This window comes from Leguminivora glycinivorella, chromosome 1 (assembly GCF_023078275.1).
Source record: "Leguminivora glycinivorella isolate SPB_JAAS2020 chromosome 1, LegGlyc_1.1, whole genome shotgun sequence".
In the NCBI taxonomy this organism is placed as follows: domain Eukaryota; kingdom Metazoa; phylum Arthropoda; class Insecta; order Lepidoptera; family Tortricidae; genus Leguminivora; species Leguminivora glycinivorella.
This window is the reverse complement of record NC_062971.1, coordinates 17978860-17993198: the sequence shown is the minus strand read 5'-3', so window position 1 is coordinate 17993198 and position 14339 is coordinate 17978860. Positions and strand designations below refer to the sequence as shown.

Below are 14339 nucleotides of genomic sequence, written 5' to 3'. Positions count from 1 at the left end.
GATCCAATTATCAGCCTCAACTCAACAAGTACCGTGACATAATCAGACAATAATCAACTATGTGTCATTATGGTCAATGTTACCCCATGCAAGTGATCAAAGACACCCCACAGAGTACATCATTAGTAGTAAATACCTAGTTTGACTTTATGATACAAAATTCAATACAATGGTATAGATAAACACATTTCTGGCAAGCTAATATTCACTGTGAACCTTTTACTTTAATACCCACTTCGTTAGTTTAGAAGTTTATTTAATCATGAAAAATAGCAACAAACTATGCTTTTATTTTGACACGTTATCCGCACTGCCCACGACCATACTTACTTATTCACCGCGTCAGAGCACCATCTAACTATAGAGGTTGGTTAAGCGTTATGATATGTGTAGATTTCATTACCGACTACTCATAACATATTAAATCCTTATTTTTTTGGTCAAATAAATATAATATGCTCGTGACAGGTCATATTTTGTTCGCAATCCGAAAGAGTCAACCCTAGCACTTTTCCCTATTCACCCCCTTCCCGACCCTATTCACCCCAACGTTAGGGTGAGCGAAAATTACTAAATAAAACGTCATATTTTCAAAGACAAACCAAAGTTCACACTGTCGGAAGATTTTTTGTGTAAAAAATTAGCATGGCACATATAAAAAAAACTGCTATCGACGTTCAAAAGTCGGTTTTGGCCATATTCACAATAAATTACGTTAGTTTATACCCGTTCCGACCCCATGAACCCAAAATCTTCAGAAAACGATGTACTATGTAGCCCAATTTTAATTGGTATTTTGGAGGTAACTAGTAAAAATAATTTAGTTTTACAATTGTGCGAAAATAGATTCTCATTTGGCCGGTTTTTTTTAACCTGGCCTGGTGGCCTAGTGGTAATAACGTTAGCTGCGTAAGCTGAAGGCCCGGGTTCGATTTCCGGCTCAGCCACCGTGGGCCTTGTCGTTTTTTTCTTTCGTGTATGATATCTATTTAAATATATGTATGTATGTATGTGGACACTTTATTGTACATAAGACAAGTTAGGACATAAAAATACAGTATAGTTATGACGTATAAGGGATCTCATCCAACCTTTGAGCGAATTGAAAATTTATTATTTATATGAACTTGAAAAAGAACAAATCAAAAATTATTCAATAAAATAAACTTTTTAACAAAAAAAAACCGCCTTCAAAAATAAGCGCGTTACAAAACACGGAGAAACTAAAAAGCAAAAAATAATAAACTGAATTGAATTCAGATTTCTTATCGTATTGCAATAATCTAAACATCCAAATTATAAACAAATCAATTATTTTTGTAGTCGGTACCAGACCTGTTCGTCGCCTTGCTATTGCCTGTTTGCCCCACCCAACCATACACAGGCTGGTACCGACTCCAAAAATAATTGATTTGTTTATAATTTGGATGTTTAGATTATTGCAATACGATAAGAAATCTGAAATCAAAGGTTTATTATTTTTTGCTTTTTAGTTTCTACGTGTTTTGTAACGCGCTTATTTTTGAAGGCGGTTTTTTTTTTTTGGTAAAAAGTTTATTTATTTGTTGATTTTTAGTGGTTCCTATTGATATTATATGTATCAGTCCGAATATATGCACACTGGTGAAAGAATTATCCTTTAACTCCTAACCATTGAGGAGTTGACCTTCCATTATCAGCTCAGCCACATAAAATTATTACCATCAGGCGTAAATACTGGTGTACCTTTGAAAAATACACTAAAAACATTACATGTGCCTATAACATTTGAAGATTTCCCTCGATTTCTCCAGGATCTCATCATCAGACCCCGACTTGGTGCCAATGGGATTATCTAGGGGTTATACCCGTACGATCAAAAAAAAAATTTTGAAAATCGGTCCACAATTCTCGGAGATATCGAGTAACATACATACAAAAAAAAAACATTCAGTCGAATTGAGAACCTCCTCCTTTTTTGAAGTCGGTTAAAAATAATTTTATTTCTTCCCTAGTTGTATAGTTTCATACTTATGATTTTTATTTTAAAGTAATCCGTTTATATTATAGCAACCATGGGTGATTTTTGCGGACTTAAGTAGAAACGTAGAGGTTGACAGAAGTGTGATTAATATTTCTAAGTGTTAATTTCTTGTATTTAGTCTAACTACGAAGCAATACATTGACGTATAAATTGCGTCCATATACAGAGAGGTCATTCATAAAAATATCACTTTAGGTAACAAGTTATATATCTTTTATACAATGTGACAAGCATTGACCATACATCCCAATTCACCCCTCATCCGACCCTAATCCCCCCTTCGTAAACCTATTCACCCCTTTGCGACCCGATTCCCCCCATTCCTGATCCCATTCACCCCTCAGGCCGCGGATATTTATTCATCCCGTAAAAATTCTCCCAACACAGTTGCATCGCTTTCTTCATGAAAACCATTATAAAAATGAAAATATGTCTTATGATTTTCTGTTATACATAAACTTTAGAAGTGTATACACATTCAAAAGGATAATGAACGATTAAAATAAGTAAAAATCCAATAAATTTGAACGTCAACTTTGACAGACATGAAACTGTAAATATATTATTTTCCTACTTTGATTGCGGAAAATAGAAGGAACATGTAACATTATATACATTAGAAATATAATAACATTATATATTAGAAATATAATAACATTATATACCCCCGGAACCCTTTTCACCCCAAAATACGGTATTTATTAAATTGTCATTATGTAAAATGTCGGAAACTACGGAACCCTACACTGACGCGCTCTTGATCGGTTTTTCTTCTTAACACTTTCGAAACTGGGCTCTACGCGGCGCTACGACATTTTCGCTACATACGGGGAAACCCATGTAATCGGCTACGCTTCTACGAGCGGTGTGCCCGACAGTCGGGTTCTTGGTAGCGAAAGTGTTAATGCTATTTAAGAGATAATAAAAAATTACACCTCCCAATTTATAATAAGTTTTTTTTTGCAAAAATTTCATTTTTGGCACAAGCTATTATCGCCGACTTTACCTTTCATTCAACAATCATCTATTGCTCTCCGAGACATGTCTAAAAAACCCTGACTCAATGGGGATACGACGTTTCATAACAGAGTTCCTATGATCACCTTTCTGCTCCATCATCAGATTAGCTCCATGATACCATAATATTGCATTGTCACTTGATTTACATATGTGTGCAAAATTTCAGCTCAATCGGAAACCGGAAAGTGGGTCAAATTTAGCTTCTACGTTTTGACTCAAACTAACATACCTACTAACAAGGCACGTTGAATAAAAACTTGTATAAAGGCTTCTGATACTAGATTTGCAATATAGTCATACTACTTAGTTATGAAAAAAAAAGCTGCACTTTTAGATGGAAGCAAGCCGCTTTGCATGGTGATAGTAGACGTCTTAGTAAACGATATTTTCCGAGGATATCGAAATTTCATTCCTTAGGAAGCCGAGCGTAGCGAGGTGTTTTATGAAAATGAAAAAAATTCTATCTTTTTATTGTATCGTCCGATTTTGACAAAACGTATCTCAAATGAAAGGTATAGCTTTATGTAATTAAAAAAAAATTATAAAAAAGTAAGAAAAAAAATAAAAAAAGTAAATTTACGTCTCGCACTGAATAACTTCAAAGAATGACAGACGACATGTACAATGTCGATATATGAGTTTTTTAAATCAAAAACAGATAAATTCGTAGTTGAAAACTAAAAACCGCATCGAAATCGGATTAGCATTTTTTAAGATACAAGTTGCCAAAGTTGGGAAAATTTGCTTTATATGGCCACTTTGAAATTCCTTTGCCAGAAAGTCAGAAATAATATATTTTTCTTACACAGAAAAGTACATAGTGACAGCAGAACTCAAAATAAAATAAAAAATTCCGAGGATATCATAATTTCATCCCTTAGGACGACGAGCGTAGCGAGGTCTGTTACGAAAACCGAAAAAAAAATCTAGTTTTTTTGTACGTCGTCTGATTTTGACAAAACATATTTCAATTGAAAGGTATTGCTTTATGTAACTTAAAAAAAAATATTGAAAAAAAAATTGGAAAAAAAAATGTAAGATTTTTTAAAAAAAAACTTCAATTTTCGTATCACACTGAATAACTGCAAAAAACGGTAGACACGATGTATAATCTCGATGTATGAATTTTTTAAATTAAAGACAAATAGATTCATGATTATAAACTAAAAACCGAATTGAAATCGGATCAGTAGTTTTTAAGATACGAGTTGTCAAAGTTGGCTTAGTTTGTTTATATGGTCGCTTATAAATTCCTTAGCTAGAAAGTCAGAAACATTATATTTTTCTTACAGTTATAAGTATGCATTGGTAATAGACATTTCGATTCGGTTTTTAGTTTATAATCATGAATCTATTTGTCTTTAATTTAAAAAATTCATATATCGATATTATACATCGTGTCTACCGTTTTTTGCAGTTATTCAGTGTGATACGAAAATTTAAGTTTTTTTTTTTAAACTTTTACATTTTTTTCCCAATTTTTTTCAATATTTTTTTTTTAAGTTACATGAGTCAATACCTTTCAACTGAAATATGTTTTGTCAAAAGCGGACGACGCACAAAAAAAATAGATTTTTTTTTTCGGTTTTCGTAACAGACCTCGCTACGCTCGTCGTCCTAAGGGATGAAATTATGATATCCTCGGAATTTTTTACATTATTTTGAGTTCTACTATCACTATGTACTTTTCTGTGTAAGAAATATATATTATTTCTGACTTTCTGGCAAAGGAATTTCAAAGTGGCCATATAAAGCAAATTTTCCCAACTTTGGCAACTTGTATCTTAAGAAATGCTAATCCGATTTCGATGTGGTCTTTAGTTTTCAACTATGAATTTATCTGTCTTTGATTTAAAAAAACTCATATATCGACATTGTACAAAATTTGTCTGTCATTATTTGAAGTTATTCAGTGCGAGACGTAAATTTACTTTTTTTAATTTTTTTCTTACTTTTTTAAAAATAATTTTTGTTTCATTTTTTTTTAATTATATAAAGCAATATTTTTATTTGAGATACGTTTTGTCAAAATCGGACGATACAATAAAAAGATAGAATTTTTTTTATTTTCATAAAACACCTCACTACGCTCGGTTTCCTAAGGGATGAAATTTCGATATCCTCGGAAAAAATCGTTTACTATGATGTCTACTATCACCATGCAAAGCGGCTTGCTTCCATCCAAAAGTGCAGCTTTTGGCCAAAAATTCTCCATAACAAGTATGACTAATAAGTTTACTTCTCATAATTTAAAAACAGATGAGACAGACATATCCAATGACAATAAGTCTACACCGTTTTCATGAACTGTCAAATCACCTCATACAACTTACGGCTGTAAGGCAACTAAGTAGGGTTTGTTATTGCAAATTAATTACATATTAATGATTTCTAGCCCGTAAGATATATATTTGCTTTAACAATGGATAGATATTTATGCGGATGAGAGTGTAATTTATGTTTTTATAAGGAATCAAATCAAAAAATTTTAAGCGACCCGATCAGATATTTATCCGGATAAGGACCCTCTCACATCTACCGTCTTGCGATCGTAGCGTCGGGCCAACCGTATGACTAAGCCGGGCTGACGCGGCGGCTTTTTCCATACAGTTGGCCCGACGCTACGCTCGCGAGACGCTAGAAAGAGAGACGATGTTTTTGACGGTCACGGAGCATCACCAATTTTTGCCGGGAACATGTCGTCATATACTTATGGCCCCCTATAGAAAATCAGATATTTTTGCACGGCCGTTCATAGTCATTTTATGCTGGTCACCAGCTGGTATTCCATGAATATCTAGTTGAGTGGAGAAGTGCCATTCAAAACAAGCGCTTTCTAAACAACGATGTATTTAGGTACTTTATAATTATTATTGTTTTCAACTTACGGTTACGTGTTCGCGGTATGCACAGAGTAAATCTTTAATGAAATTGAGACATTGTTTTATAAATATACAATTAAATTTGAACCAGAAGCACTATACCTATACCCGCTCGCATTCCCTTTTTTTCTATTCTAAGTAAGAATCGATTAATAAGTATCTAAATATGTATGGATAAATTAAATTGTAATTGTTTACATACAACCTGTGAAGTTTGGTTGACAAAATTTGACGTAGGTGCTGTCATATATATTTTTAAAATGACGTACTGTTAATACCAGCGTAATGAAAATGTATTCCAATGAGTAAAAGAAAACATGAAACTTTTTTCAATTTAACCGAACTAGAATGAAATAATTTATACTCATTCGGTTGTGTTCGTTATTTTCTTTAATAATGTGATATATTTTTATTTATTTTTTATGCACAAGCCATGCACCTTTAAACTTTAAATGAGATTGGATCTCCACCTGACATATTTGATTTACCCTATTTATTTTGAGCACAGTTTTACACTGGTATGGTTTTTCGTGTACGTACACTATTTTCTGTCAAAATATTTGTCAAATTTAATTGTCAACACGGAGCGACCGGCGACACGTCTGCCTCCGATGAGCCGCTCACGGCGTCTAATCGAAAGGAGAATTCTGACAGCAATGGCGAATGTATGGAAATTTTACGATAGTTTAAATTTAAGGTAAAATTTCTGTGTTGCCTTTGAGAGGAAAAATATAAAAAACCTCAAAACTTCTAGTCCATTTATCTGGCTTTTAGAATCACTTAATGTTATAACTAAAGTATTGAATTTTTTTAACAAAGTTTACTAAACGGCGACATACGTTTTTCTCATTTTGGGTCAACTTTGCGTGGGTTTATTTATTATACCCTTAATAATTAGAGATTCTGAATAGTCAAAAGTTGTAGACACACTCTTTAAGATAATAACTACATTTATTTTATTTCATTTTATTGAGAAATGTGAGCAGCATTTGTTAAACGCCGAATGCTCTTTTCGAGGATTTCGTACGACCCCCTCTTAACAGAATGTTGGTTGTCTGCGGATTCTGTTATACCTATTATGCCTCATTATCAAAGTTATTCTACACAAAAGTGCCTTAATCAAAATAGTGGGGTTGTGGCCTACATTAGAGAAGGACTCGACGCGCAGGTATCAGAACCGGACCTAGACGAGGCTAACTGTCTTCTCATCATGCTTAGACAGTTTTTGATTCTAGGGATATATAGACCGCCCTGTTTTAGGAATACTAATCCTTTTATCACTAGCCTAGATCTCTTGTTACAGACAGTACCCAGGTACCCAAATATAATAGCCATAGGTGACCTCAACATTGATATAAAACCACGGACAAACGACCAAAGAAGTTGTGACTACTTGAATACTGCGGCGGTCCATGGTCTTATACCAAGTCACTACCTACCGACGCGCCTTGACAATTGTTTAGATCATTGTCTCATTAAATCTCGGCTCAACGTACTAACCTTTGTTTGTGAAACCACAGTCACCGATCACTCATGTGTATTCACAGCTATTTCGGATGCAGGGGCTCCTACACTTAACACTCATAGGATAAAATCTAAAATAATGTATAAAACCGCTTCGGAAAAAATATTAACCATGGACTGGGATCAAGTCATGGCGTGCTCCGATGCTAACATAGCAACTGATTTATTTCTGTCATCGATAAAAACTGTTTTGGATGAACATACGGTTACTCACATTGTGTCCAATAGAAGAAAGACCCATAAGCCATGGATTACTCCTGGTCTCCTCCGTTGCATTAAGTTTCGAGATCGACTTCATACTAAACTTAGAAAACAACCTCACAATCAAATCTTACTACTCTCATATAAAAGGTATCGTAATACGTGCAATCGTATTCTAAACAATGTTAAACGTAGTTATGAACGGGACCAAATAAACAAAAATAAAAATAACTTAAAGAAAACTTGGGAAGTAATAAAAGATATATGCCACATAAGTAAACAAAAATCTCAACCTCTTGATATCTTGAAAATACAACGCAATGCTCAGGAATCAGTTAATTTTATTAATAATTATTTCGTTACTGTCGGAAAAAATCTTGCTGAGAAAATGCTGTCAAACCTTAATAATTCACCGTCTACCAATAATTACTATATGAGCCCCATGAACTCAATTGTCTTGCTTCCAACTGATGCGACGGAAATCAAAGCACTTATATTATCCCTAAAGAATAGCAATTCTACAGGATGGGACGGAATTTCGTCTTCGTTCCTTAAGCTCTGCGTGGATTCCATATCTCAGCCCATAGCTCATATCTGCAACCTGGCTCTGGCAACTGGTGTCTTCCCTGATGCACTTAAGAGTTCTATTGTGATTCCCATTTACAAATCGGGTGACAAGAGCAGTATTAATAATTATCGCCCAATTTCTCTTCTCCCTACGCTAGCAAAGATTCTAGAAAAGGTTATGAACAAACGTCTGTTGCACTATCTAGAATCAAACAGGTTTATTTCACAAAATCAGTATGGCTTCCGGAAGCACATCTCCACTACAGATGCTATAAATCACGTTGTTGGTCTAATATCCCGTAAACTAGACTCTAATACTAAATGCTTGGGAGTCTTCTTAGACTTAGCCAAAGCATTTGATACTGTCCATATCCCAACACTTCTAAACAAAATGGAACATCTTGGTGTCAGAGGAATTCCTTTACGATTATTTAATAGTTACCTCAGCGGAAGAACACAGACTGTCAGGGTGGGTGAATATATGAGTGATGTGCAACCTCTAACTTTTGGAGTGCCGCAAGGAAGCGTGCTAGGTCCTACCCTCTTTCTTATCTTTATCGACGGGTTGTGCCAACTACAATTACACAATGCGGACATTATCACTTTTGCCGATGACACTGTTCTAATCTTTCATGGATCTTCATGGGACGAGGTTAAAATCAATACAGAATTAGGCTTAGCTAAAGTGATGGAGTGGCTCAAATTCAATACTCTATCCCTGAACCTTGATAAAACTAAATATATTACTTTTAGTATAAGGAATTCCACTCAACCAGATAATACTTTCGGTATCAAGGCGCACTCGTGTGCTTACCCTTTCACATCGCCTTGTGGTTGCTATAGATTAGAGTCAGCAAGTGAAACAAAGTACCTAGGACTTCTTATTGATCAAAACCTAAATTGGATATCTCAGATCAACTTACTCTCAACACGAGTAATAAAACTAATATACATTTTTAAAAATATTAAGCACCTAGGAGAACCGTTGGTAAAAAGTGTTTATTTCGCTTTGTGTCAATCCATACTTACATATGGCATTGAAGCGTGGGGTGCAGCCAAGAAATCTCATCTGATAAAAGTTGAGCGCGCCCAGCGTGCGATTATCAAGGTTTCCACTTCTAAAAAAGAAGTTATCCTACAGCCCTTATTTATAAGGAATTTAATGCACTTACTGTCAGACAGCTATTCATTGCGGCGCTGGTTTGTAGACAGCACAGGGATATTTCTGGTGTAAGAACTCTCCAAAGACGACGAGATCGAGTTTTTAGTATTCCACCTTGTAAAACGAAGTTCGGACACAACTTTCAATTCTTCTTGGGGCCCTTCTTGTATAACCGCTTAGCTAAACATATTGACCTGCAGAAGTACACCAGCAGAGGTTGCAAAAATGCTGTAACTACGTATCTCAAACAACTGAATTATGATGATACTGAATTATTACTCCAGATTTTATCATGACTTCATGACTGGCAACGCTTAATTGAACAAAAAACCGACTGTTATTTAGCTGGTGAAGTTTGTTCCTGTTGTGCACTGTTTTATACTGTTAACTGTTTATGCTTTTTCTTACTGTTTATTCTGTCGACTGTCGGGATTTCCATGTGCTTTTATACATATACACTCTCTCTCTCACACACACACACACACACGCGCGCGCACGCGCGCACGCACGCACGCACGGACACGCACACACACACACACACACACACACACACACACAAACACACACACACACACACCACACACACACACACACACACACACACACACACACACACACACACACACACACACACACACGCACACACACACGCGCACTTTTTTTTTTCTGCAAGTAAAACTATTTTTGTTTTTCCTTTTAATAACTATGCAGCTAGCCTGCTTTCATTCCTTATAAGGGTTTTGGTACTGTATAAAATCAATTTCTTACACGAAGTCACTAAAACTGACATAATGGACCGCGGGCAGAAAGGGAGGAGGTACCTTGCCGTAATACAGTATTATACTAGTACGGAGGGTAGCTTGCTTTCGCTATACTTTCTACGTCCATTCATAGAAATAAGTAGTTATATCTATATAAATAGCGATGTAATATACCAATTTTCATGTCATACGTTATACTTTTATGTAAAAGTAAGCAATAAAGATATTGATTGATTGATTGATTGATTGAATACCTTCAGATCATACTCTCGGAACATAATAATATAAAATTATGCACATGTCAACATTTAGACGAGGTTTGTTTTGTCCTTATACTTATCGATACAGTCCTTATAGTATAGACTGCTCAAATTAGGATATTAGTTTTGGCACATGACTTTGCAGTGAAAGCTAATAAACGTCTCTACATATTAATTTTCAAATAGTAACAGTTTAAGATAGAAACGCACGGTATAAATTTTATTCCTCATACATTTTCATACCCAGAATAAATAAAAAAATATGTATATATCCAGGGCGGAAAATGGTTCTTTCTTCTTTTTCTCATTCTTATAATGAATGAATGAGTGGACATAGTAACTGTATTGTATAAGGTCGCTTGCTGTATGTCAGCTGAATGTGAATCTAGTCATCAAAATATTAAACATATAATATACATTTTTAAAGTTTTCTTCTCACCGAGTTTCCTTGACCCCAAACTTTCGCTGAAACTGAACAAAAAGTTACTAGAACGTTTATTTTTGGTAGCTTGTATGACATTGGCTTGAGGCCAACATAATTAATAAAATAGTTATGTCTTTCAGAATATCATCTAGCACTGCAAGCACAGCGTATCGCTTAGACGTCAAGGCCATTAGTTAAATATGCTATAACAAAAAATAAATAAACATTTAAACGATGATGATGATATTGTGACATTAATCAAGTCCGTTATTAGCAAAATCATTTTTAATATTCGTTTTTGTTATAAATATCAATTTCACAATCTGCTTGTTTACATAACTTTTTATTTAGATGCTCGTGCCGCTAGGGAAAAGTAAAACAAAGCTGTTAATTCCGTCCTCTTTCGAAATTGTTTAGTGTTTGTATGAAATAAATTTAAAATGTAATGTCTTTATGCCCGCTGGAATTTGTTTGTTACGCCTAGATTAGACTACTACTGGCCTTAGACGATTTATTGTGCAATGTCCGACATCGCTTTTGATGGCTAAAGAGACCTATGCGAGAGCGACATATTTTACCACATAGCTGACAAGGGAAGTTTCCTTTTGTCAGCAAGTGCCGCAATTCGACGGCGATCGACGAACTTGCGACCATCTCCAACGCTCGTTCGCCACTCCGTCCGCTTCCCCGCAAAACTAGATTAGACTAGTGCTAGTAATATGTGACGTGTAAGTGCGTTTTCACATTATCCGATCTGATATCGGATGTAGGAGCGAGTCCCGGGCCAGGTAAGCGAGTTTTAGAAAATCTTTGAATAAGGAAACGATACCTTATTCAAAGATTTTCTAAAACTAAAATAAAAGCATGTCTTCTTTATGAAAAAGAGCCAGGTTAAGGATTTAAAATAGTTCCCCTCCAGGGTCCGAATTATCTTTCCACCCTGTTTACCTAAACATCCTAAACGATTTGTCAGCTCTTCGGGTTCGCTTGGACAATAAAATTTAGCCAAGACTTGCGAAAGTACAGTCTGAGTCACGAAATAACTCGTGTCGATTAACAGCCAGAGCCACCGTTTCATGATACGCACTTAGACAATATAATCTTATTTCGCTTATTAATTCCATTATTTCCATTCACTAAAATCAATCACATCTTCTCCTGCGTTTTAACCACAGAACACCCCACTAGAAGCCAAATGCAAGCGATATTGTTCGAGACGCAAATCACCAATCCTTGCGGGGTGAGGCGGGCGCGCACGGTGCTGCCATTGGTCGTTTCAAATAATGGCGCGCCTTTATGATTAGCAGTAGGGATGGGAATGGGACATGTCTATTATAGACAATGGTACCGGTACCAGTACTGTGGTGAATTTGTTTTGCAACAAATTATAATATTATAATTAAATTATAATAAGGCCTACTTACCCTTCGGGTTGGAAGGTCAGATGGCAGTCGCTTTCATAAAACTAGTGCCTACGCCAAATCTTGGTAGTAGTTTCCAAAGCGGACCCCAGGCTCCCATGAGCCGTGGCGAATGCCGATGCCGGGATAACGCAAGGAGGATGATAATTGTGATAGCATCTCAATAAAAATCATTCTAGTAACTAATAACTAAACTGTGCATTTTTACTTACGTTTACTAAGTTAAATAACCAACTAAATATTCTAAACTAATCAATGAACTAAATACCACTACAGACTCTACAGATTCTAGATAATTATTCACTATTACAAATCTGCTTTCTTTTATATTTCATAAAATGGTAGCACATGGTACGAACGGCAGTACGAAGTTCCCGCAACAGACATAAACTAACATGGCCCCATGCCTAGTCGTTTACGTGAAAGGGATAGCATATCACATTTTTAACTCGGTAAAGAGGGATGGACGCGCCTCGGCGCCGCTCAGCACAACCATATTGACCAGTATAAATGAACTCCGCGGACAATAAACAATATTCAACAAAATAATTAATTTGACTTAACTGTGGAATGTTGTTCCATCTTTTTTACATGTAGAAGTGTTAGAAGACTTGCCACACCACTTTATGCTGTAAGAGACCATTGTTTGCAACCAAAATTGATTATTTAAGATTTTTTCCCGAGCGGACACGGACACTGTTAGCGGGTCGTATACTTGGGCGCTACTGATCGGTGTCGCACGCGTTCAAACTTTTATAAACCTGATTTGTCGTATGCTTGGTGACCGCGAGTCGCCCTGTAAGGGCCATCTTGTTGTATTGATCTGTGGTTTTAACTTTGCTGACTAAAATACATATGTAGCCTTTTTTGTAGCCGGAAAACTACTTCAAACTACAGACCTACACTATTAAACTCTCTATTAACGACTCACTTATCGATTAAAGCCTAATAAACATTCCAGGCATCTGTTTCACACATCGTGTTCCCAATGGCCGTAACCCTTTCGGTTAGGTGTATCCGAAAATATCCGCCACGCGAACGTTCCGGTGCTATAAACAAATCTACAAACTCGCTTCTGCGGCTCTACCACTGCCGTGTGCGTAGGATAATAGTAGGTTCAAATTTTACTGTTGCCACGCTTATGACGGAGTTTCATGTTTTTGTGGTATTTGTAGATATTACGAGCCTCAACTAAATTTAGCTTGCCTAAATAGCAGTGTTTTGGCATTGCATGCTAAATTCAAGAGCGCACTCTGTTCCAGAGTAACACCAAACTATAATAAGTGAAGATAAATTAGTTTCATATAGATCACATTTAGACCAAAATCGAATGAATATGTTTATTGGAATATATCTAAACATTTGTGTTAATTGTTTCAGCGATGCAGATATCGGCGTGACACCGGGTTGACAAGATTCAATCCGCGAGATGTCGCAACCGCCGCCGGGACACGGACGCGCGCGCCCCCGGGCCCTCCGTCCCCCCTCCACTACCGCCCCCCCTCACCATGGGCTCCGAGCCCTCCCCCACTTATCTCTGGCCCTCGGCATTCCACAGCCCTGGTGTCACCACCACCAGTTCAGCCGTCACCTAAACCGTTCAGGCCATTGCATTCTCCTTTCCGGCCACACTCTCCATCTCCGAGCTCCCACTTCTCTATCTCGCCCTATCCCATGTCTCCCACGTTGGGGCAGAGCCCGGAGTACTATTACTCGTCTCCGTACGAGCCAGTACGGGAGTACGATTACGCGGGGGTTCCGCTGGAGCCGCCTCCGCCCCCGCGGCCGATGATATATGAGGAGGAAGAAGAGAGAGGCCCGTCCACGGCAGAGATCATTGCCAGCCAGTCACAGGAAGGCTACGTTGATGAGAAGCTAGCAGAGTATCAACTCACAATTCAGTTATTACAAGGTAAGTAAATAAAAATACTCTTCTGTTTTAATTGAATACTGTAAGGGGATGAAAACTCCGAGAGGGGTGGGGCGTGCGCGAGAGCGTAGTGAAAGGCGGCGTGTAGCAGACTTAGGCGTTTATTTCCAGTCGGCACTATGCTAAGTACTTAAACTAGGTATCAAAGGCCGTACAGCGTCCTT

General features: G+C 36.7%; 1 protein-coding gene across 1 annotated transcript in view; it reads left to right on the top strand.

The window, feature by feature from the left end:
* LOC125225590 (muscle-specific protein 300 kDa-like) overlaps positions 1–14339 on the top strand; it is a 201227-nt gene that overhangs the window by 14410 nt on the left and 172478 nt on the right. The window contains 1 exon segment of the mRNA XM_048129400.1: positions 13626–14157. Within this exon segment, the coding sequence (XP_047985357.1) occupies positions 13626–14157 (532 nt within the window).